The sequence below is a fragment of the Gadus morhua genome, chromosome 23, assembly GCF_902167405.1.
Source record: "Gadus morhua chromosome 23, gadMor3.0, whole genome shotgun sequence".
Classification (NCBI taxonomy): domain Eukaryota; kingdom Metazoa; phylum Chordata; class Actinopteri; order Gadiformes; family Gadidae; genus Gadus; species Gadus morhua.
Genome location: NC_044070.1, coordinates 3,581,342 through 3,602,647, shown reverse-complemented (window position 1 = coordinate 3,602,647; position 21,306 = coordinate 3,581,342). Strand labels below are relative to the sequence as shown.

General features: G+C 46.4%; 1 protein-coding gene across 7 annotated transcripts in view; it reads left to right on the top strand.

Moving 5' to 3' along the window:
* col11a1a (collagen, type XI, alpha 1a) overlaps window positions 1–21,306 on the top strand; it is a 72,578-nt gene that overhangs the window by 41,496 nt on the left and 9,776 nt on the right. For all 7 annotated transcript variants that reach the window (XM_030348462.1, XM_030348461.1, XM_030348463.1 and 4 more), the window contains 21 exons: window positions 186–239; window positions 574–618; window positions 1,579–1,632; window positions 2,041–2,094; window positions 4,402–4,455; window positions 4,768–4,875; window positions 8,281–8,370; window positions 9,764–9,817; window positions 10,841–10,948; window positions 11,065–11,172; window positions 11,796–11,849; window positions 12,025–12,078; window positions 12,268–12,375; window positions 15,121–15,174; window positions 15,269–15,322; window positions 15,840–15,893; window positions 16,551–16,604; window positions 18,832–18,939; window positions 19,279–19,332; window positions 19,511–19,564; window positions 20,387–20,440. In XM_030348462.1, the coding sequence (XP_030204322.1) occupies window positions 186–239; window positions 574–618; window positions 1,579–1,632; window positions 2,041–2,094; window positions 4,402–4,455; window positions 4,768–4,875; window positions 8,281–8,370; window positions 9,764–9,817; window positions 10,841–10,948; window positions 11,065–11,172; window positions 11,796–11,849; window positions 12,025–12,078; window positions 12,268–12,375; window positions 15,121–15,174; window positions 15,269–15,322; window positions 15,840–15,893; window positions 16,551–16,604; window positions 18,832–18,939; window positions 19,279–19,332; window positions 19,511–19,564; window positions 20,387–20,440 (1,431 nt within the window). The remainder of the gene's footprint in view (window positions 1–185; window positions 240–573; window positions 619–1,578; window positions 1,633–2,040; window positions 2,095–4,401; window positions 4,456–4,767; window positions 4,876–8,280; window positions 8,371–9,763; window positions 9,818–10,840; window positions 10,949–11,064; window positions 11,173–11,795; window positions 11,850–12,024; window positions 12,079–12,267; window positions 12,376–15,120; window positions 15,175–15,268; window positions 15,323–15,839; window positions 15,894–16,550; window positions 16,605–18,831; window positions 18,940–19,278; window positions 19,333–19,510; window positions 19,565–20,386; window positions 20,441–21,306) is intronic.

The following is a 21,306-nucleotide window of genomic DNA, read 5'->3' as shown; positions in this document are numbered from 1 at the left end:
CTCATGCACTCTGTCAGTCGTTCTGATGTCATCTCTATCTCATGCACTGTGCTCTGTCAGTCGTTCTGATGTCATCTCTATCTCATGCGCTCTGTTGGTCGTTCTGATGTCATCTCTCTATCTCATGCGCTCTGTCGGTCGTTCTGATGTCCTCTCTCTCCGTCTCTCTCCATCCCCCACTGTAGGGTCCGCGTGGTGGACGAGGGGCCCGAGGTCCCACAGGCAAGCCAGGCCCCAAGGTACTTCATACGTCACACTACCTTCATTTTCAGATTTTCATTTATTATTCGTAAAATATAAGGGACAAAATAAGCAAAGAAAAATGTAAACAGAAAAATACCGTAAGGAATGAACATGAACACAAAATCTCTAGATAATCGGCATATACACAGAAATGTACATAAAAAAAACATACATTCACGCACACACACACACACACACACTCATTGCACATATAATTTAACCTTGAAGGTTTTGCCGAACACATCGGTAGTCCCAGGCAGTAAAAGAAAGCTCTGATGAACTGAGTGCTGTAGTGTGTGTGAAACTGACCGCTCGGTCTCTCTCCTGCAGGGGACAGCGGGCAACGACGGCCCCCCAGGCCCACCCGGCGAGAGGGTGAGTAGAGCCCACATTAGCCCTGCCTTAATGTAACTCAGGGGACACGCGGGCCCCCCAGGGACCCTGTGTTCAGCAGACGACTCTGTGATCACTCGGTGATGGCGATGGTGTTGGTAGTGGTATTGGTGTTGATAGGGATGGGGTTGTGAGTGGTGACTCGTCCTCCGCCCTCCAGAGGCAGTAGAGACCTCTGCATAATGAAAGCCCCCCCCCCCTTCCTCTCCTTAATGTCTGAAGGCAGATGTTGTCGTTTGGACCCTTTGCTCTTTGGGATGGACAATGGTGATAAAGCCGTGGCGTGTGTCTGTGAATGTTTAGCAGCTGGCCAATGTTTCCCTGAGCAGCCATACACTGGTGTGTGTGTGTGTGTGTTTGTGTGTGTGTGTGTGTGTGTGTGTGTGTGTGTGTGTGTGTGTGTGTGTGTGTGTGTGTGTGTGTGTGTGTGTGTCTGTGTGTGTGTGTGTGTGTGTGTGCGTGCGGTACACAGCGCACGGATTAGCAACACTCGGCCGTTCCTCTATCCTATTGTTCTTCTTCTACCTTCTCAGTTTGAGTCTCCTCTCTTGAAACTTATATTCAGAAATCATTGATATAGTTATTTCACCCATCTGGTACCCCTTGCACATGTATTGTGAATGTCTAAATCCATATCCCAAAAATATACATCTCCCATCCCTTTCACTTTGTCCTTAGCCTCTCGGGATCTAGTTTCCTAACACTTCGTGTTAGGTTAAACAGCGTGCTCCCCTGTCTTGTTCAGTCACAAGCAACCAGACAACACTGTTGTTGTTGTTATGGCAACCCCCCGCCGGTCTGGGGCCGGGTTGCTCTGGTTTATTCCGTGAGAACGTGTGATCTTTGTGAGAGCACTTGTTAGAAGTGTTCTTAAGATGATGTGATGGCTCTGTTCTCCTTGTTCCAGTTGTATTCACTTTCCTCACCTGTTCACTGTCTCAGGGGCCTCAAGGACCCCAGGGGCCCGTCGGCTTCCCCGGACCAAAGGGCCCACCTGTGAGTAAAACAATTGTCTGCACTTAAACAAAATAAATGATGAACCAGGATCACTGAAGTGAAACGATCTTTAGTGTGGCTGTTACTCAGAGACTTCCCTCCTGTTACAGTCGAGCCAGTAAAGCCTTGTGTTCAAATTGTAATCTATTTGTCATCATGTTCATTTATTCACATTTGAAAACATTTAAACTTAGGGTTAGGGTTAGGGTTATATATAGGGTGATTATATTATTCTTAAATTCACTTTAAATTTGAACAATAATACGTTCAAACTGTTTTTTTCTCAGACTTTAAAGCATAAATTATTATCACCAGTACAATTTAATGTATTTATCTTTTGGCAGGAATCTTTGATTTGATTGACGTTGAGTTCATCACTCTCTGACTGTGTCTGTTTGTGTTTGGCAGGGACCTGCAGGGAAGGACGGCCTGCCCGGACACCCTGGCCAGCGTGGAGAGACAGTGAGTCACTGCTCAGTCCTTCACAGATCTGGCCCTGGTGATCTGGTGCAACACAGCCCTGGTGCACCTACAGGGATTTGGTTTGCCGACAGTGACTTTGTAGTGATCTGGTGAACCATTAGATATCTGGTCCAACAGTGATCTGGTGAACCATTAGATATCTGGTCCACCAGTGATCTGGTGAACCATTAGATATCTGGTCCAACAGGGAGCTGGTGAACCATAAGATATCTGTTCCAATAGTGGTCTGGTGAACCATTAGATATCTGGTCCAACAGTGATCTGGTGAACCATTAGATATCTGGTCCAACAGTGATCTGGTGAACCATTAGATATCTGGTCCAACAGGGATCTGGTGAACCAACAGTGATTTTGTGCACCAACATTGATCTGGTGCATTAAAATTGATCCGGTGAACCATAAGATATATTTTCAATGATTTGATGCACCATCAGTGATTTGCTGTCTCCCCAGACCTCATCTTCCCCTCAATATCTCCTAATCTCTTAAACTCAAAGCTTATCACCGCTCTCTACAGACCCGTCTGTGGTTTAATAGAGCGGACCTCGGGTTCGATGGATCCCCACCATCCCACCATCACCCTGCAGTCTTGCTCTCATCCCTGTCCTGTTTTCTAATATTGTGGATCGAACGTATTTTTGGTAAATTGACAAATAGTTGGTAATATGGACGGTCTAATGGTTTGTGGCACTCGTGACAAACCAAGCTGTTAAAGTGCAAGCCAACAAACAAACAACTGTTGCTGAAGTGATTGAACCTCTTTCGAAAGTGAGGGAACCTGCTTGAACAATGGCGCTGCAGAATGTGTGTTGTGGAAGCCAGGAGTATGAGGGCCGTGCAGAAGAGCCTCCCTTATCTCAGCCCTTATCTCAGCCCTTATCTCAGCCCTTATCTCAGCCCTTATCTCAACCGTTATCTCAGCTCTTATCTCAACCCTTATCTCAGCCCTTATCTCAACCCTCATCTCAGCCCTCATCTCAACCCTTATCTCAGCCCTTATCTCAGCCCTTATCTCAGCCCTTATCTCAGCCCTTATCTCAGCACTTATCTCAGCCCTTATCTCAGCCCTTATCTCAGCCCTTATCTCAGCCCTTATCTCAGCCCTTATCTCAGCCCTTATCTCAGCCCTTATCTTCGGGTGTGTCCGTGCTTTGTATGCAGCGTCCGTCCCCGGACCGCTGCATAATGCTCACACAACCTGGAACACATTTACCTCTCCACCCCCCTTCCTTTCTCACAAACTCTATCGCAGTAATCTGCAACCCCCCCCCCCCCCCCAACACAAACACACACAGATGCACACACTCCCCACCCAAGGTTCAATCAAGGTTCATCGTTTATGAAGAGTTTTCACCTTCTCCGGGGGAGGATTTATGTGGGGCCCCTGGAGCATCCGATACAAGAATTGATCCCGGTAATCAAACTCACCAGCGCCCCTTCCCCCCCAGCGCACCGTTCCCCGCCCTACACGTCTCCGCTCGTCTGTCAGGTTTGTGAGGGGACAGGTTTGGGCGCTGTTACCATGGCGTCCGATAGACTAGCAATGGATGAATAACGCATCCGCGTCAATCAGGAAGCGCGCTGATCGATGGAGCCAGAGTGGTTGTGATCAGAGGGGGCCGACAGATCCATGGCATCTTCATCCATTACTAACGCTGCCTTAATCAAGGCAGGTTACAAAGATGGGTAAATGGAGGACAGACTACTGCACACGTTGAATATTGATTGGATTGAAAACGGAGATACAGAAGGCTGAGAGTAGATCTGTGTTTTAATGGGACCATGGTCGACCTCCTTCTCTGTTAGGTCCAGTAGTGACCACCCACTAGCTCTGTGTTCTACTCACTGGAACGTTGGCTGTGCGCTCATTATGATATTAATAACCATGCATAAATGCATCAGCAGGGTTCATCTGTGTCACTGAAATAGTCGAGATTAAAGAATGGCCAAAATCACACACAATGTCTGTCAGTCACACCTGCCAATACTATGCATAACACACAATATAGAACATGTGGACCTGTCCAAAAGGGAAGCACAATAGACATCCTCATAATTCTACATTTTACATTTGAAAGACGTCGTCGACCAAGTAGTGGTACTGATTTACGGCTGATTGTGCATTGTGAATCACCACTCAGCAGACGTTGAACCGCAATGTTTCTCTCCCTGGACAAACACATTTGACGAGGACATAAGTGGTGTTACATCAATGGCAGGGTCCATGGCAGCATGTTGTGTTTAATATGGTCTGATAGTAATGGGACTTCTCTTCTTTATCTTTAGGGATTCCAAGGAAAGACAGGCCCCCCGGGGCCCGGAGGAGTGGTCGGACCCCAGGTAAGAGGATCTCAACCATAGCTGAATCATCACCTATGGTTACATCACTTCATATTTCAGTTTCCCTTTATGGCTGCTGGTTACATTTTACCTGGTAGTTTGAGATTTAACTTTACTTTGGTTCATATGTTGTCATCGTCATAAACATAAATGATGATGGGTTGAATTATAATAAGTGTAACGCATTCATAGCATAATGCTTTGAGGATGGGGGAAGTCCACGATGCAAACAACGCAGCCGTCTCTCTGCGGAGCTGGATGTCACTCTCTGACTTTGGGAGACTGGAAGCTAAAGTTGTGTTGGTGCCCTAGGGACCCACCGGAGAGACTGGCCCAGTGGGCGAGAGGGGCCACCCCGGACCCCCGGGCCCACCCGGAGAGCAGGGTCTACCTGGTGCTGCTGGCAAGGAGGGGGCAAAGGTCAGTGCTGGTGAATGACATGAACAGTCCAGGTCTAAAGCTGGGAGAGGTTTACTAATCCGACGGGATGGATTCAAGGTTCAGTAAGTTAGATACTGAACCTTGAATAAAAATAATGGTTTTCAGTTTCAATAAAACAGTTTGACTGTGCAAAGGTCCACCAACAATAGTACTGACTACACCATTTAATGCACACATTTTAACAACGTTTATAATGGAAGCCAACATGAATCCAAAGCTGCAAGGCTTCATGGATTATCGGTTTTGAATGAATGGTTTGTTTGCGGAATAGCATTTTTTGAAAAGCATAGTCTGGCACAAAGATAATGATGCTAAAATTGGAAGAATAAAAAGGCAAAAAAAAAGGAAAAACACCATGCTTGCGTGAGAAATGAGGGTACTTGAGTTTGCAGGCAGTGGCTGTCTCGAGCTGCCCTCCTAGTCGGCAATCACGTGCACATTAAGGGAAAACACAATCCATCTCGGAGACGGATGGCATTTCTCCCCTTCTATTTTGTGTTTCTTTTTTCCCCCCTTCTGAAACCGTCCCACATTACAAGGTGCAGCTAGCCTCCCCTGGCTCCCTCCCCCTCCCCCCCCGCCTCCCCCTTTCATTTTCTCCCCATCTCCTCCCAGGCAGACACTTTAATCAAGTCCGACGGCTAACTGCAAGCCCTCTGCCACTCATGGCACCACCCTCAACCATGGACAGCTCCACACACACTCACACACACACACACACTCAAAAGCAGTGTCTCCTCCATCAGTATGCCAAAGGCACATCCTGGAGGTGTTTGCTGCTTGGGCGGCGGAGGCCAAATCCTCTTATGCCTCTTGAGTCTGCCTCCCCTGTTTGCAGGTAGAGTCAGACCTGTCAAGACAAAAGTACCACACAAAATAATACTGCAAGGAAGGAAAAAATGAAAGAAGGACTAACAGCTTTGGTTTGTGGGTCTTAAAAGGAACAGGCAAGAGGGGGAAGTTGCTCTTTATGCCGTTGTTGCTTGGTTGAGGTTGTGTGCGCATCCAACCTAAACACCCAGATAGGGCCAGGTATTAGCAGACGCAATGGATAGATCTCCTGCGCAGTTTGTGCTTAGACTCTAATAGTGGGTGAAACGGTTATCCGATCCTTAAATGGATGTCTGGAAAAGGAGACTCCAATTGATAAGACACTAAACAAATGACACATATACATCTGGGGATGATCTCAATGTATTGATGTTTGTCGGGTTGATTGATGTCGTTAAACTATGGTTATAGGTATTGACTGTGACACTTGGCCTGTTTCATTATTGCTGTATTCCTCCATATTCCTGTCCCTGGTAATTAGTGCAGGGTTTCCTACACTCTCAGCGCTCTGTCGTCAATGTGTAGCCGTTGATTGAAAAGCGATGGCAGCCAACGTTTGGTCGCAGTGATAATGGATTCAAGGTGGCTGAAATTCACCACAGCTAAATGATTGAGTCTAATGGTCAATATTAAGATTAATGTCTGTCACAAAAAGACAGAGAAGAGAGATTAGGGGGTGTAGAGGGGTGTTCAGAAGTCCATTATTCATCATTTATTTATCACAGCTATCATTCATAGCTGATGAACGGTCAATGCTTTGTGTATTACTTTACTACTAGTTTAGGATTATAGTGATTTACAAAGAGAGAGAGTGAACCAGGGTCACTTATTATTAACCAGTAGTTGAGTAGTATAGATGCATATAAAGAGAGAGTAAACCAGAGTGAGATATTATAAACTTGTTGGGTACTTTAGTAATATACAAAGAGAGAGTGCACCAAAGTCAGATATTATTAAATTATGGAGTTCTATACAAAGCCATCACTTGCGATATGGTTACCCGTTATACAATCAGGGATTATTTTAGGTGGAAGAAGTCTCAAAAATCTGTTTTAGGTTAATATCCAAAGTCAGATGGCAGACTCATGTTTGGGTGAACGGGATGGCTAATTCTCTTTTGATTCATATTTATTTACAACTATCATGTTGCTGGAGGCGGGGATCTCTAACTTCGGGGTGGCTATTAACAGCTGACACAAACCAGGTCAGAAGTAATGTACCGGCAACAAGTTCCCACTGAAGAAATACAGATGCTTTTTTACTGTATTTCCTTCAGGACAATATGTCTGTCATGAAACAGAGAACAAGGCCGCTACTGGTACCCAGTCCCGGCTCTCTTCTGCCTCCCCCCAAAGGTTCTGCTACAACATAGAATTAGCCTGACATCGCCACACCCATCAAAATGACTATTATCTGGAACTGCTCAGTTAGTTTTCAATTTCAAAGGAGCTTTAGCAAAGGGCCCGGACCAAAACACCTCTTGACACGATTGGATAGAGATACAACCATCAGATCAACAAAACATTTGAAACAACAGGAGCAGATATTTTTAGTATTTGTGAAAAAGCCTCCTTTGTACAGTCATGGTCACAATACACCAGCCCCATAATAGAGACACAGCTGTATTTGGCCCGCCCTGGGCCATGTCTGATGGAAATCTGTCTGAACGGGAGGGGCGCCAGCATTAATTCCAGAGCAAATACAAATATGAGCTGGCTGAATGGTCTGGTTCCCAGGCGATGTTAGGACCGCTTGGTCAGAGGACGAGGTGAAAGCAACCCCGCCAGGTCTGAGAGCAGCTCAGAAGATGTGTTTTACTGATGATGAAGTGAAACAATCTTATCAATTCAGGCTAGTAAACTGTGTTGCCAGTTTAAAAAAAAAAGCATTGAAAAGCAATGTGCCGGGTTAATGTGGTGCCTTGGTGCCTCGTCCCACTACGAACAACACTAGATTACGCTTTATAATGCATATGCTGAATGTGTTTACCTACACACTATTGATTAATGGCTACTCTTACTAACCACGTCTAGCCTGACACTGCCTTTGTGGACAACAATCTGACTCTATCAGCTGCAGGCATCTGATCAAATGGAATAGAATTGTTTAATAAAAACAAACCCATAATGTGTAAACCAAAAAAAAGGTTGCCCCTCATTTAAATGATGATCTATCACTTTGTCTGTATCATTTCAATGGATTTGATACTCATTGTTTTTTAAGTTCTTGTTTATCTATCATATCTACTGATTCAATACGAACACGACAGATGGTACATTGTTTTATTTGACTGCCTTTAGGGAGCCAGACATAGAAAGCAATGCGTAGTTATTCCCATATCAAGTTTGGTGCATTCAGCACGGTAGAAGAGAGTATGATAATGATGTTATGCTTAAAAAGTGAGGTTGATTATAATGGATTGTAAAGGATATGACGGAGAAGGCTTCTGATAGAAATGTCCTCATGTTGCTTCTATAATACTTGTTGTTTGACCTGGCTGTGTCTTTGTTTCCCCTGATGTATTTCTCTTTCCCCCCCCCCCCCCCCCCACAGGGAGATCCGGGCCCTCAGGGGACCTCTGGTAAAGACGGCCCTCCTGGCCTCCGGGGCTTCCCCGGTGAGCGAGGTCTACCTGGTGCCACGGTGAGTTTTGCGCCCGCCTCCCCCCCCCCCCCCCCCCCCCCCCCTCCCTGCTGCGCGCCCGGGCGTAGGCTGAGCAATAGAGACAGAGCACCGCCTGGCCCCCCCAACGGGACGGCCGCGGCGACGTGTTGAGCTATTCACTTCATTAAAGAACACAACCGGCTCCCACCGGCCCCCACCGGCCCCCACCCACCCCTACTCTGCAAATCAATCGGGCAGGCAGGAAATCTAAAGTGACGTCTGGCAAATGAAACAGCCACGCCTCGACCACGCTCCACCGCCGCCGGTACGGCTGTTTTTCACCCACTGCAATGCATCGTGGTCCTTCATTAGTATATGAGGAGGGGGAGGGGTTGATCAACTGTGGGTTGCTGGAAATGTAACAATAACAACTTGCTGGCTGTTTGGCTCAAGATATATTTTTTTCACCCATTCTTTTTAAAATCTTTATGCCTTGTTTACTCAGTGCGTTACCAAGAACTTGATGTTAATAATTAGTGTGCAACTGGGAATGGGTCGGGTTTCACCTGGAAGGTCAGCCAGGCTCTGCCCAGGCCCAAAGCACAACACACTGATTGTTTTCCTGGGCTGTTATTTAGTGTAGTGCACAGCCGGGGCCAAGGGAGACTCATTACCCACACTGCCATGAGTACAGGCAGCACAGCCTTCTGGGGAGTCACACACGCACACACGCACACACACACACACACACACACAAACATAAACGAGCACTGCAGGAACCAAAATGAATGTGCACACATAAACAAACCCACCGCAAACACTAACACAAACCCACACAAACAAAACAGTAGCATCATCAGTTCATTCTGAAATATACACTCACAACATATAACAACCTGACTTGTATGCTAATGCTAAACACACGTAAACTGTGCGCAAAGCACATGCCAATGTGTATGCAGACATGCATGAAAAACGGTATAATCTCTCTAACACAAACACACACACACACACACATACACACACAGACTCAGTCGATTGTAACTCATGGAGAAGGGATATTGAAGGGCGAAATATGAGCCCTTCAATGAACATTACAAACTCTGAAGCATGTCTCCGCATAGCCCTCCATTTCTTGAAGCGCCTCCTGTTGATTTCTCTGGCGGTCCAGAAGTTTACTTTTAAGGTGGTGTTTTTGTGCTATGTTATGCTTGACCTGCAGTACCTCTTTGTCATTGGAGGCATCATTTATCTGAGCCCTTACCACGTTAGGTATTGACGACTTGAAAAAAACAGGCTCTAGTGAATATATGTGATTGTTTGTGTCTGTAACCTCCATTTGGATAGCAAGTTGCTTTTGTATTGTTGTTGTTGTTGTTGTTGTTGTTGTTGTTGTGGTTGTAAGGCCCTAATGTCTTGCGTTTGTTTTCAGGGTCCTGCTGGTCTGAAGGGAGGAGAGGGGCCACAGGGACCCTCCGGCCCCGTCGTAAGTCTGATCTGTACTAAGAGCCTATCCAATGTCCTCATTGTGGGATGACATCACGCTGTAAGAGCCTGTGGTTTACCATCCGCATTCAGCAGCGCTCACTGAAACAGGGGGCAAGATGAACTGACACATCACACAAAGAGCACGCAGCCCACTGCATCGCTGGTGTCTAGCATCAGGATAGGAGTCGAGCGTGTCCTTGACGTGATACTGCGTAGCCCAACACACACACACACACATACACACACACACACACACACACACACACACACACACACACACACACACACACACACACACACACACACACACACACACACACACATACCCACCAACTCACTCACTCAGTCACACATCTATCTCCTGGGAAGGTGCGAGTGGAAGGTAATATGATCTGTCCGTCTCGCCGACTTCCTAATAAAATGATATTTTGACAGACAGAAGCGTTTACACAGTCTTTGGTGAGGTTTGGTTTGGGGGTGGCTCGTTCTTCCCTTGTTGGTCGTGTAATGATGACGGTATGTTATTTGTGGGATGGGGGTTATGGTGGGCGGGGGGGAGAGACTAGGAACAAGCTGTTGTCCTCTGCCTCATCGGTTGGAATTGGTTGGGTGTGATCTAATCAAAGCCGTAAGGCTTTGGGTGCCGAGAGTTAACAAGTGTGGTTTTAACAAACACAGCGACTCTAAACCCACCTAATGGAAACACTGTACCACAGCTGTGGACGCCACGGCTTAATCTGCATAGTTTAAAGACGAAATAAACAAGACACCCAGGTGTTCCCGGGCCAGCCCTTACCCGACGGACCCCGGACACACGTTTGTGATGCTGTGGGGCTCATTAGTGAGAGCCGGAGGGTTGTGTTACCGAACACCCTAACAGCATTAAATGGTTCTAAACCCTCTTGCAGATTGGTGGATTAAAGGTTGACACAGCTTCTGAATCAGTAAATGTGTTTTTTGCCTCTTGTTGACCCTGGATCTTTCTTTTAAACACGCGCACATACACTGACCCAACCCCCAGGGCTCGCCTGGTGAGAGAGGTTCAGCTGGACCAGCCGGTCCCATCGGTCTGTCTGGTAGGAACGGCCCCCAGGGGCCCCCTGGACCTGCGGGAGAGAAGGGCGCACCGGTACGTTGCGTTTATGTCTTGCATTTGCATTCTTGTACTGAGCTGACCAAAGATCATGTTAGGCGTTTTGTTTTCTCACCAAATGTGTGTGTGTGTGTGTGTGTCCACCACTCTAGGGTGAGAAAGGTCCTCAAGGGCCCGCTGGTAGAGATGGTGTCCAGGGGCCTGTGGGTCTTCCTGGTCCAGCCGGACCCCAGGGACCCCCTGGAGAGGACGGGGACAAGGTCCGTCTGGCTAACCTTCTGTCTTTCCTTTACTTTTATCTTGTCTGGCCTATTTCCTCTTTGATCGAGAATTTAAAAAATTACCAGAAATACGTCTTTCAAACTTCAACAGATTGCAATCAATCTTCATACGTCGTACCATCTGTGTCCCAAATGTGTCCCCCCCCCCCGCTGATGCTGATCCATCTTCCTAAGCAGTAGTGCGGCCAAAATGAAATTAGACTAAGTGAAAAAATGAAAGTACTGTTGCTCGTCTCATCTAGTCCAAACATAATGCCCAGTAGCGTTAAGTCTGTTCAGCGGCCAAACAGCGGAGATCACATCTCCCTTCTGCAGTGCTCATCAACGCACATAATGGAGACATTGATGGGCAATGGTGTTGTTTGGGTTGGCTTGGTGTTTCTTTTAAGATGTAACATTAAATGTTGACTTTTGAGCTGGAGGTCAGTGTTTAACATGATGGTTGTGTGTGTGTGTGTGTGTGCGTGTGCGTGTGCGTGTGTGTGTATGTGTGTGTGTGTGTGTGTGTGTGTGTGTGTGTGTGTGTGTGTGTGTGTGTGTGTGTGTGTGTGTGTGTGTGTGTATGTGTGTGTCTGTGTGTCTGTGTGTATTGTCTTTTCCAGGGAGAGGTTGGAGAGCCTGGACAGAAAGGAAGCAAAGCTGACAAGGGAGAACAGGTGGGTTGTGGGTTATCACTCAGGGACCACCAACTGAAATCATGTCATAAAGTATTTAAATGAATTATTCTGCAGTGATACATCAACCATTATCTTTGTTGTGTCTTTGTTCAAACATGATTTGAATTAATCCTTTCTTTATGTAACAACAGTTTTGTTTCTCCTCAATGTCTAGGGTCCACCCGGCCCCGCTGGTATCCAGGGGCCCCTCGGCGCCCCGGGTCCAGCTGTGAGTACCGCTGGACTGACTTCCCCAGAGCTAGCTCACGCTAACAGATGTGCTACACCGATGGCTATTGTCTCACACAGTACACCCCGGTCCCCAGACACATACAAACCGACTGAAGCGTGTTTAGCCTGGATGCACACGTAGGCAATCCCGTCAAACTCTGACCCAGCCGGCGCTCTGTGTGAACAGGGAGCGGACGGAGAGCCCGGCCCCAGAGGACAGCAGGGCATGTTTGGACAGAAGGGAGACGAGGGTGCGAGGGGATTCCCCGGACCCCCTGGACCCATCGGCCTACAGGTGGGTACTCATTCAGTCCCTGCGGTCCAGTTTTAATTGGAGCTGAAACTAAATAGGAAGTGAAGGTCAAAGTTCACATGTGTGTCCGCTCTTGCACCATGTTACGATGCCCCAAGCGTGTGCGAAGTCGACGTTAAACCAATGTTTTAATTGGTTTAGTAGTACATTATCATACTCAATAGTTTGATGGTCAAAGGTCGCCGAAGTGGTCAATCTCATCCTGACTCTGCTCACCTTTCCATAAGAAAACCCTATGTACTGTCTCTCTACCTTCACCTCGGTTTCTAAGAGCCAGCTTTGGCTGCTCTGGTGACGTTTACGTCTAAAGTGTAAGTGAAACCAAGGGACCAGAACTTATCCTGCTATTGTTATTAATATACAAGTAGTAGTACGTGTTTATGTTCCTCTTAATGTAAATGTTTACAACAGGTACCTTTATTCTAGCACATATCTTAACGCACAAATCGAATATCCATATTTGACCAGCGATGATGTGTCAAATTCAAATTCACACAAATTCCGCACATGCAGAATACACAGGCCCACCTACGCATTAACCCTGCTCACTGTATGGAGCTATATAAATGAATCTGTTATCACAACTCGACCCCGGCCTCCCAGTCTTTTCAGCTTCCTCCAGCTCCATTCAATTACATGGGCCAATGAACACATGTTCATTGGCCCATGTGTTGCTCTCTGATGAAAAATATATAAAAGTATATCCGAGAGTGGACTTGATTAATTTAATTGGCCGTGTGTGTGTGTGTGTTTGTGTGTGTGTGTGTGTGTATGTGTGTGTGTGTGTGTGTGTGTGTGTGTGTGTGTGTGTGTGTGTGTGTGTGTGTGTGTGTGTGTGTGTGTGTGTGTGTGTGTGTGTGTGTGTGCGTTTGTGTCTGTGCTCGCACTCAAGCACTACATTTACACAGATTTGACCATTTCCCCTCTTCTGAACCCGGTCAAATTAAATGAAAACACCACACATAAATGTACACTTCAAAAGAACAAGCCGCATTGCCACCCTTAGCCTGATAGTCAACATTAGATGTATTTTAATACCAGCTCTCCAAAGCCACACACTAGACATGCCTATCAAAGCAATCAGAAGGGTTGGCCCTGGTGCTGTGTGTGTGTGTGTGTGTGTGTGTGTGTGTGTGTGTGTGTGTGTGTGTGTGTGTGTGTGTGTGTGTGTGTGTGTGTGTGTGTGTGTGTGTGTGTGTGTGTGTGTGTGTGTGTGGTTGGGTGTGTGGTTGGGTGTGTGTATGTGTGTGTGTGTGTGTATGTGTGTGTGTGTGGGGGGGGGGGGGGGTCTTGATGAAATTACACAAAGCACTGGCTCATTGTCTCAGAGTGCCATCCCCTCTCTACATTATGCACACCCAGTTCGATCGCCCATTTAATTGGTAGTAATTCCCTTTCCATTGGAAGTGAATTACATTGATTCCATTAATAGCTCCCGGCAAGCCGGCCCAGAGAAGTGGTGCTCGTCATGGAGCCCAGCTCAGGCCAACCAGTGTAATTACTGTCCCCTCTTAACGAGCCTATGCTGGGAGGATATTACCGCTGATGGAAGGCTCTCAACTCACGGGGGACAGGAAATACAAGTAGTTGGCAAGAAATGCGCTACGATTTCTTTCAGGTGGCACACATGTGCTCAGAGCAGGGGGAACCTCCTCTGAAAGAAGCCATCGTCCTGCCCGGCTCTTCTCTGTGCCATGTACATTTACATTTACATTACGGGCATTTAGCAGACGCTTTTATCAAGTACATTTGTCAGAAGAAGGTGAAACAATATTAGTTAATCCATTACCCGTGTGCAACAAAGATAACGAGGATAAGATGCTACACAACTAAGTACTATAACTAAGTACGACATACAATAAGTTAGTACAATATGTGCCAGGACGTACAACATACAATAAGTTTGCATGTGCAGGTATTAAAGATAAGATCTATACAGCATTGAACTGTTGGGAGTGGTTTAGACCGTAGCAGCTAATAGATTCATAAATGTGAATTTAAATCAACCGTAGGTGGATTCAGGGCTGGAAGTAGACTTGACAGGCACACTTACACGCTCTGTTGAGAGACAGTACATCTCGCTGCACTAAAGAGTGATTATAACATATTCCTGCACACATTCTCTTTAACAATTTAACTATTTCAACTCAAGGCAGACATGTTCAAAATCATGACAACAGTTTTAACAAGCTCATTCAACGTTCACGTTTTAACGTGCACGTTTTCATATTCATATCACAAATTGATTGCAAGCAGACCTGCTGAAGAGCAACATGTGTGACATTAAGCAGAGGAGAGCTGTAGTGTCTCACTGTGTGCGAGAGCTCACGATGCACCAATTAGTATACCTGGTTTCTGCTTCTTTGGATGAACACATCCTTTGACTTGCTTTTTTAGGTGACCACTTGCAATGTTGTTCCTGATGACAGCTCTCTGGGAATCTGTGTTTTCAAGGACTTGTGATTCATATTTTTTAATTCTTTAAAAAAAAAAAAATTGTAAAATATATATTTCATAAATGTCTCAATGTATTTCAAGGTCTCATTAATACAGCCAGCCAAGTTGATTTAAATGTAACCAGGTCCAGGCCTCATTGCACAGCCAGATGTTGCCAGTACATTCAGGAAGACTGGCATAACAAAATTGAATTCATGCTTACATGGTCGCCTGAAGAACACCACAACACATTTAAAACCAATGTTTGCTTCTTCTTCTTCTCATCCCCAGGGTCTGCCCGGACCTCCAGGGGAGAAGGGAGAGAACGGTGACGTGGGCCCTATGGTGAGAGGTCTTCATCATGTCATTCCTCTGGTTCGCTGCCCTACCGTACCCCTGTTTGAGCCTCCTCTCATCTCCCTCTCCTCCTCCTCCTCAGGGTCCGCCTGGCCCCCCCGGTCCACGAGGTCCCCAAGGTCCCAGTGGAGCTGACGTACGTACCCCCGGACCGCACGCATCACAACACGCCAGCGCCTGCTGGTCACAGGGTTAACCAGCCCCGCCACACAGGCCGCCACTCTGGGCCACCTCTTCATAATCTTCTGGAAGAGAACCCAACAATGACACAATAATGATGAGATACCAAGAAAAGTCCAACATTAAAGATAAAATACACATATGTTGTACGTGCATCCAAATGGAGAGTACGAATTTATTATTCTGCCGGGCGAGATCGGTTTAAATGCCTTGTTCATAAGCAATTGTTACATACAGTACATCATCTCACTGGTGACATGTGATCACACCACCTCTGTAGGAAGACCGGTACAGATTGGTACGCTTTGGTACACATTGCAGTTTGCTGTCTGTGATTTGCTTAAATTGTTGTGAGGCGGTCCCCGACCTGCTCCTGCTCGGCATTTGATTCCCATTTGGGTATAATATGGTCCAGTGTTTGTGGTGTGAATGTGTGAAACATCTGTCTCAATACTTTGTGCTTCCTCTCACAGGGTGCACAAGGACCCCCTGGTGGTGTGGGCAGTATGGGCTCTGTCGGAGAGAAGGTGAGAACAGAAAACCTTTTCTGGGATTCAAGCTTTTCTCATTTTAGTTGTCCCCTGCTCAGGATCCAATACCAATTATTGATACAGATTGTTACTTGATTATTTTACACAGCTACCTAATGAGAACATAAGGTCTTTGGGGGATATATATATATATATATATATATATATATATATTCAGGTTATATTGCAGAGCACTATAGGTGTGAGACATTGCCAGTACCAAGAGACTGCATTTCAAAGTGACATTACCGCCTTGACAATATAACGGTTGATTTTATTATTTTTTCCACTTAATTTCACTGCCAGTTGGCAGCCGCTCCTTCATGCAAAGCAGCCTCTAGGCTGCAGAATCCCCTAGAAAGTTATTATGACATATATGACAAGTTATTAAGGCGCACAGATCAACTATCCACTGACTTCAACAGGTCACTATCAATAGGCGGTCATTAATGCTATTGCTCACGCCTAATTTCCTCTGATGTATCCCAGGATGAGGAGTACATGCATACCTAGACTAAAGTTTAGCATGAGGTCAAGTCACCAAAATGCATCTAATTGATTGATTATGAAAGCAGGTGTTGTATTACTGTATACATGCATGTGTGTGTAGGTGTCTGGGTGTTTGTTCTGACCATCACATTTCTTTGACCACAGGGTGAGCAGGGAGAGGCCGGGAACCCAGGGCCCACCGGAGAGTCCGGAGTCGGAGTAAGTCCTCCCTTCTCATTTGGACTGTGTGTGAATCCACAAGACACAACCTGTAACACTACCTTTGCCTGCACCTGTGTGTGTGTGCGTGTGTGTGTGTGTGTGTGTGTGTGTGTGTGTGTGTGTGTGTGTGTGTGTGTGTGTGTGTGTGTGTGTGCGTGTGTGTGTGCGTGTGCGTGTGCAATGCAGTCATCCGCTGCCTGGCTGGTTACCACGCCGAACACCGTGAACCAGAACCACTTAACTATAGAAGGATATGTTTACGCTAAATTGTTAGAACCCTTTATCTCAAGCAAAGGTGGTCTCAGGCAAGTGGTTCTCATGTCTGTGTGCGTGGGCCTCAGGAAATGAGTCATCAAATCTGTCAGGAAGGAGGAACACAACAACCCATAATGGGGGTGTTTGTTGCCACCGATGTGACATTGTGTATTCACCCGAGCGAGGCTAATTGTGGTCTCAGCATGGGTCCCCCCTGCCGTCTCCCTCCTGTTCAGCACCCCACTGCCAAGAGCGTGGCTGTCCCCAGACGCTCGACATGTCGCTATAAACAGGCCGGTCCTGCTGAACGACCACTGCTGTCACTGCCTCAGAGCTGTTTAGCGCTTAGCACGCTAGCTCTCCGCGTCTGGTTAGCGATCAGCACCGAGCTCTGACAGACTGCAGCCCTGATGGTCAGCATGGCGTGGGCAGAGTGGGGGAGTTGGCCGAAAGACATTTCACATTTTCATTCTTTGAAACTATTTAGATGCATTTATCCCCAAGCGACCTACATTGAATTGATTGTATTTCGGAACAGGAAGGGCTTGGGGGCTTACGATGGGTTGCGGACATCAGGGGCCAGAGCCACTATAATATTCTGTGAAAAGGTACATTATGGATACATACCGGATAACGTACTTTAAAAACAAAATATTGTTGCGTTTCACATCATTGCAAACTATCAGTTCAAATGCACTGGCAAATGGCTGTGTCTTTTGATACAGTTGAGAATGTAGTCGCCTCGCTGAATGATTAAAACGATTTCTACAAGTGAGACCTTTGGAGACGTATGGTCGTAGTGTGATAGGACGGTGTGCACTCCAGGCCGCACGGCCGTGGTGTTGGCCGCCCTTCACACGCCTCCACTGTCTTGATCTGCCATGTTACTGTTCCGTGGAGATGGGAACACCCCTACAGTGCTTTGCATCTCAATATTCCAACTGTTACATCATGAAAGTTTGTTTTGTTCAGCTTCAACTTGGCAGAATACCTGCCCCCCCCCCCCCCCCCCCCCCCCACCCCCCCACCCCCCTACCTCCCTACCCCCTTCTCCCTTCCCTTCTCTCTAAACACAGAAACACACACTCGCTAACGAGATGGAGAGGGGGGAGGGGGTTTGATGGATTGCTTATTAATTTCTCCAACAGATCCCTGGTCCTAAACGCATGCCAGGCCCCAGACTAAGATGTATGAGCCGTACACCGTGAGCGCGCTGTGATGATGGCTGTATTTAGCTCCATGGCGACATCATTATCAGAGATCAGAGATATGGGTCCTGTACTTCCTGGGACAGCGGACTGGGCAGACATCGCACGGCCTATTCTCCGATTGTTGTTCGGACTTAAAAGTGAAGAGGTCTACGGTACAAAATAAGTTACAAAACACAGCAAGGACAAAAAGTATTCTTCTTTCCATAGTCAGAGTGTTTTTCACATCAATCAGTCCCCAGCCATCACGCATGGACAGCCGGCAGCCTTGTGCTCGCTCGTTTCTAGGCCGTAGAGAGCTGGGCCACATCTCATGAAAGGAGATCATCGTCTTCTTTTGACGTGAGTGAGGAGGAGGCTGAGCCCCTGTGTTAGCCAGGGAAGGTTATCATATCAAGGACGGATCAAGGAGTTCATGGACGTGGACAAACTCAACTCGGTTTTGCCACCTCTCTTTTGGTAGATCAGAATTCCCTATTTATTTATTTTTAAACCTGCATCAAAACAGCTTTCAACACTTCTGAGGAGATCGAGTCTGTGGTGATCTTGTTCGTGACAGTGGTGACTCTATGATTTCTTCACTCCGTCACCGCTCTCTGACTCTCACACACTCACACACACACACACACACACACACACACACACACACACACACACACACACACACACACACACACACACACACACACACACACACACTAACCCTGCAGAATAAATGCAATAGGTCTCAAATCAAGTGTCTTCCTTCACCTGTCACCCAGGGACCCAAAGGTGAGAGAGGAGATAAGGGCGAGGCCGGGCCCCCGGGGTCCGCCGGACCTGCAGGGGCCAAGGGACCGCCTGGAGACGACGGCCCCAAGGGCAACCCGGTGAGTCTGAAGAACAACATCAACACATAGCCAATGAAAAGTGCAGCCATGCATACACTCTGAAGCCAATGTTGTTTGTTTTCCAACAAGGTTGTTTGCTCGAATATATTCTAAAAGCTCTTAGAGCTTTCTGCTGGTGCTTTCTCCTGTGTTTTGCCGATGGATTTTCCAACGGTATTATCCACCAGCAGTTGTAATCAGGCATACTGGCACCGCGTCGTCATCACAATTATAAGCCATAGTCTTAATGACATGTGATGTATACTACGTATAATAATGAAGGGATGAAAAGTATTTCTATCTTTCGATAGCTTGCTTAAACCTTTCTGCCTAAAACAGGGACCTGTTGGATTCCCGGGAGACCCAGGCCCTCCTGGAGAGGCCGGTGTTGCTGTGAGTATCACTCTTCAAAGAACAACACACACACCCACCCACACACACTGACACTCACACAAGAACCGAACAGTCCTTTTTATACTTTTTGGGAATTGTGTTGTCACCATCTCAGGAACTGTACTTCACGCTTTTGCAGAAATAAACTAAAGTGCATCCCCCCCCCCCCACCCTTTAGGGCACGGATGGAGGACCTGGAGAGAAGGGAGAGGATGGAGAATCGGGCCAGGCTGTGAGTCGAATGCTGCATTCATTTACAATACATAAAGAAAGGGACGGAGCGGCGGAACACTATCTCCCGCTCCCAGCTGCTGCCGCGGGGCGCGGTGCCCATACACAGGACGGCTAGGAGCCAAGAGAAAAATGTTGGAGCGAAATACCTTCGCTTCATTCACTGGAGGATGCACTGGATGTTTTGATGAACTGGATTTAAATCAGTTAAAAAATCAAATACAATTGTTATTATTAATCGTTAATAATCTAATTGCATATTATTAACGGCTTTAAGTGGAGGTGATCCATTTTTTTTTAGGGTGGTCATGGCCCCTCTCCCACCGTTTGAGTGTCCCCTGATATTCTCTCTGCAATCAGGTTCATTAAGAATGAGTATTAAGCGTAATAATGTTCAGCTGTGGCTCACTGGGGCTGGATGAGGCAGGCTAAAGGTAGAACCATGTATATTTCATTGGGCTCGAGTGGCACTCATCCTCACTAGTGGACCCATCACACAGTTGAGCGACTCTGTAAATCCCTTTCCCTCACAAAACGCTACTCTTGTATGCTTAAGGCCATGTTTGATAATGTAATATTTGCCCATGTCAGGGTCCGATGATTGCCTGAATTTAACTCACAGGAGGCAGAGAAGTATTCTGGCAGGATAAATAACATTTTCCCGTTCAGCCTGTTTTATAGATGGAAAATGTACTTTGGTGTGTTTTATTTCTAAATGTCAGTAGCTAAGACAGTACCCTGTCGGTAGTAAACAAAGTGCTTTGGGGGAGTTCTCGGAGCACAGTACAGGATTGTTGAACCCTGTTCTCCTGAATGTTTTCAGGGACCTCCGGGCCCATCGGGAGAGGCTGGACCACCAGGACCTCCAGGAAAGAGAGTAAGTCTAAGTGCATCATCGGATTAGGCTTGCTTAGAGGGACCAGGTCTTGTAAATGCTGGTGCACTGTTGGGTTGTCTTCAATATCGGCAGCATCGGCCAGTCACACAAACGCAGGATCATTCAAACATTAGCAAAAATGGGAATGCTAATAGGCACTACATTTGAGCAAAACTGCAAATTGTTGTTATTCAAATACAATTGTCCCACTGTTTGTTACATTTATATGTGTAAACAATATCATATTATAATCTTATGATACATTTCATTCTATAGGCATTTGCATCATCTCTTTTGCCACACAATTGTTGGCACAATTGAACAATGCACAGATAACTTGTGTAATGTTGATTGTACCAGTTTCATTAAATGTCGAGCAGTTTAAGGGGTCAAGGTTATGGATCAATTGCAAGCTTCTACAAAAGCCACCATAAGAAAAAAATTAACATTTGTGTGTGAGGTGAAGGAAGGTGATGTGTATGGTGTGTGTGTATATGTGTTTGTTTGTCGGTGTGTGTGTGTGTAGCATGCTAGCTATTGAACTGCAATGGAACATCACACTGCCACTGCACAGATGGGGAGACAGTTAGACAAAGCACACTTTTTGATTAAATACATATTTTGATAGAAGCCCATCGTATCAATCGTTGTTCATTATCACCCCCTGAAGCATATCCAAATAGTCGGGTCAAGTCAAGTGCATTTATTTTGCATTGTGCCTAATCACAGTTATGGTCCAAAGCACTGTCTATGGTTTGTTAAGGAACTTTGGTTTACGTGCTTTTGTAGAGTTTGTGTCTCGGGAGACTGAAAGCACACAACCCTTTTTGAAAGGCTTAGATGCCAAAGTGAAAGGCAAAGTACAA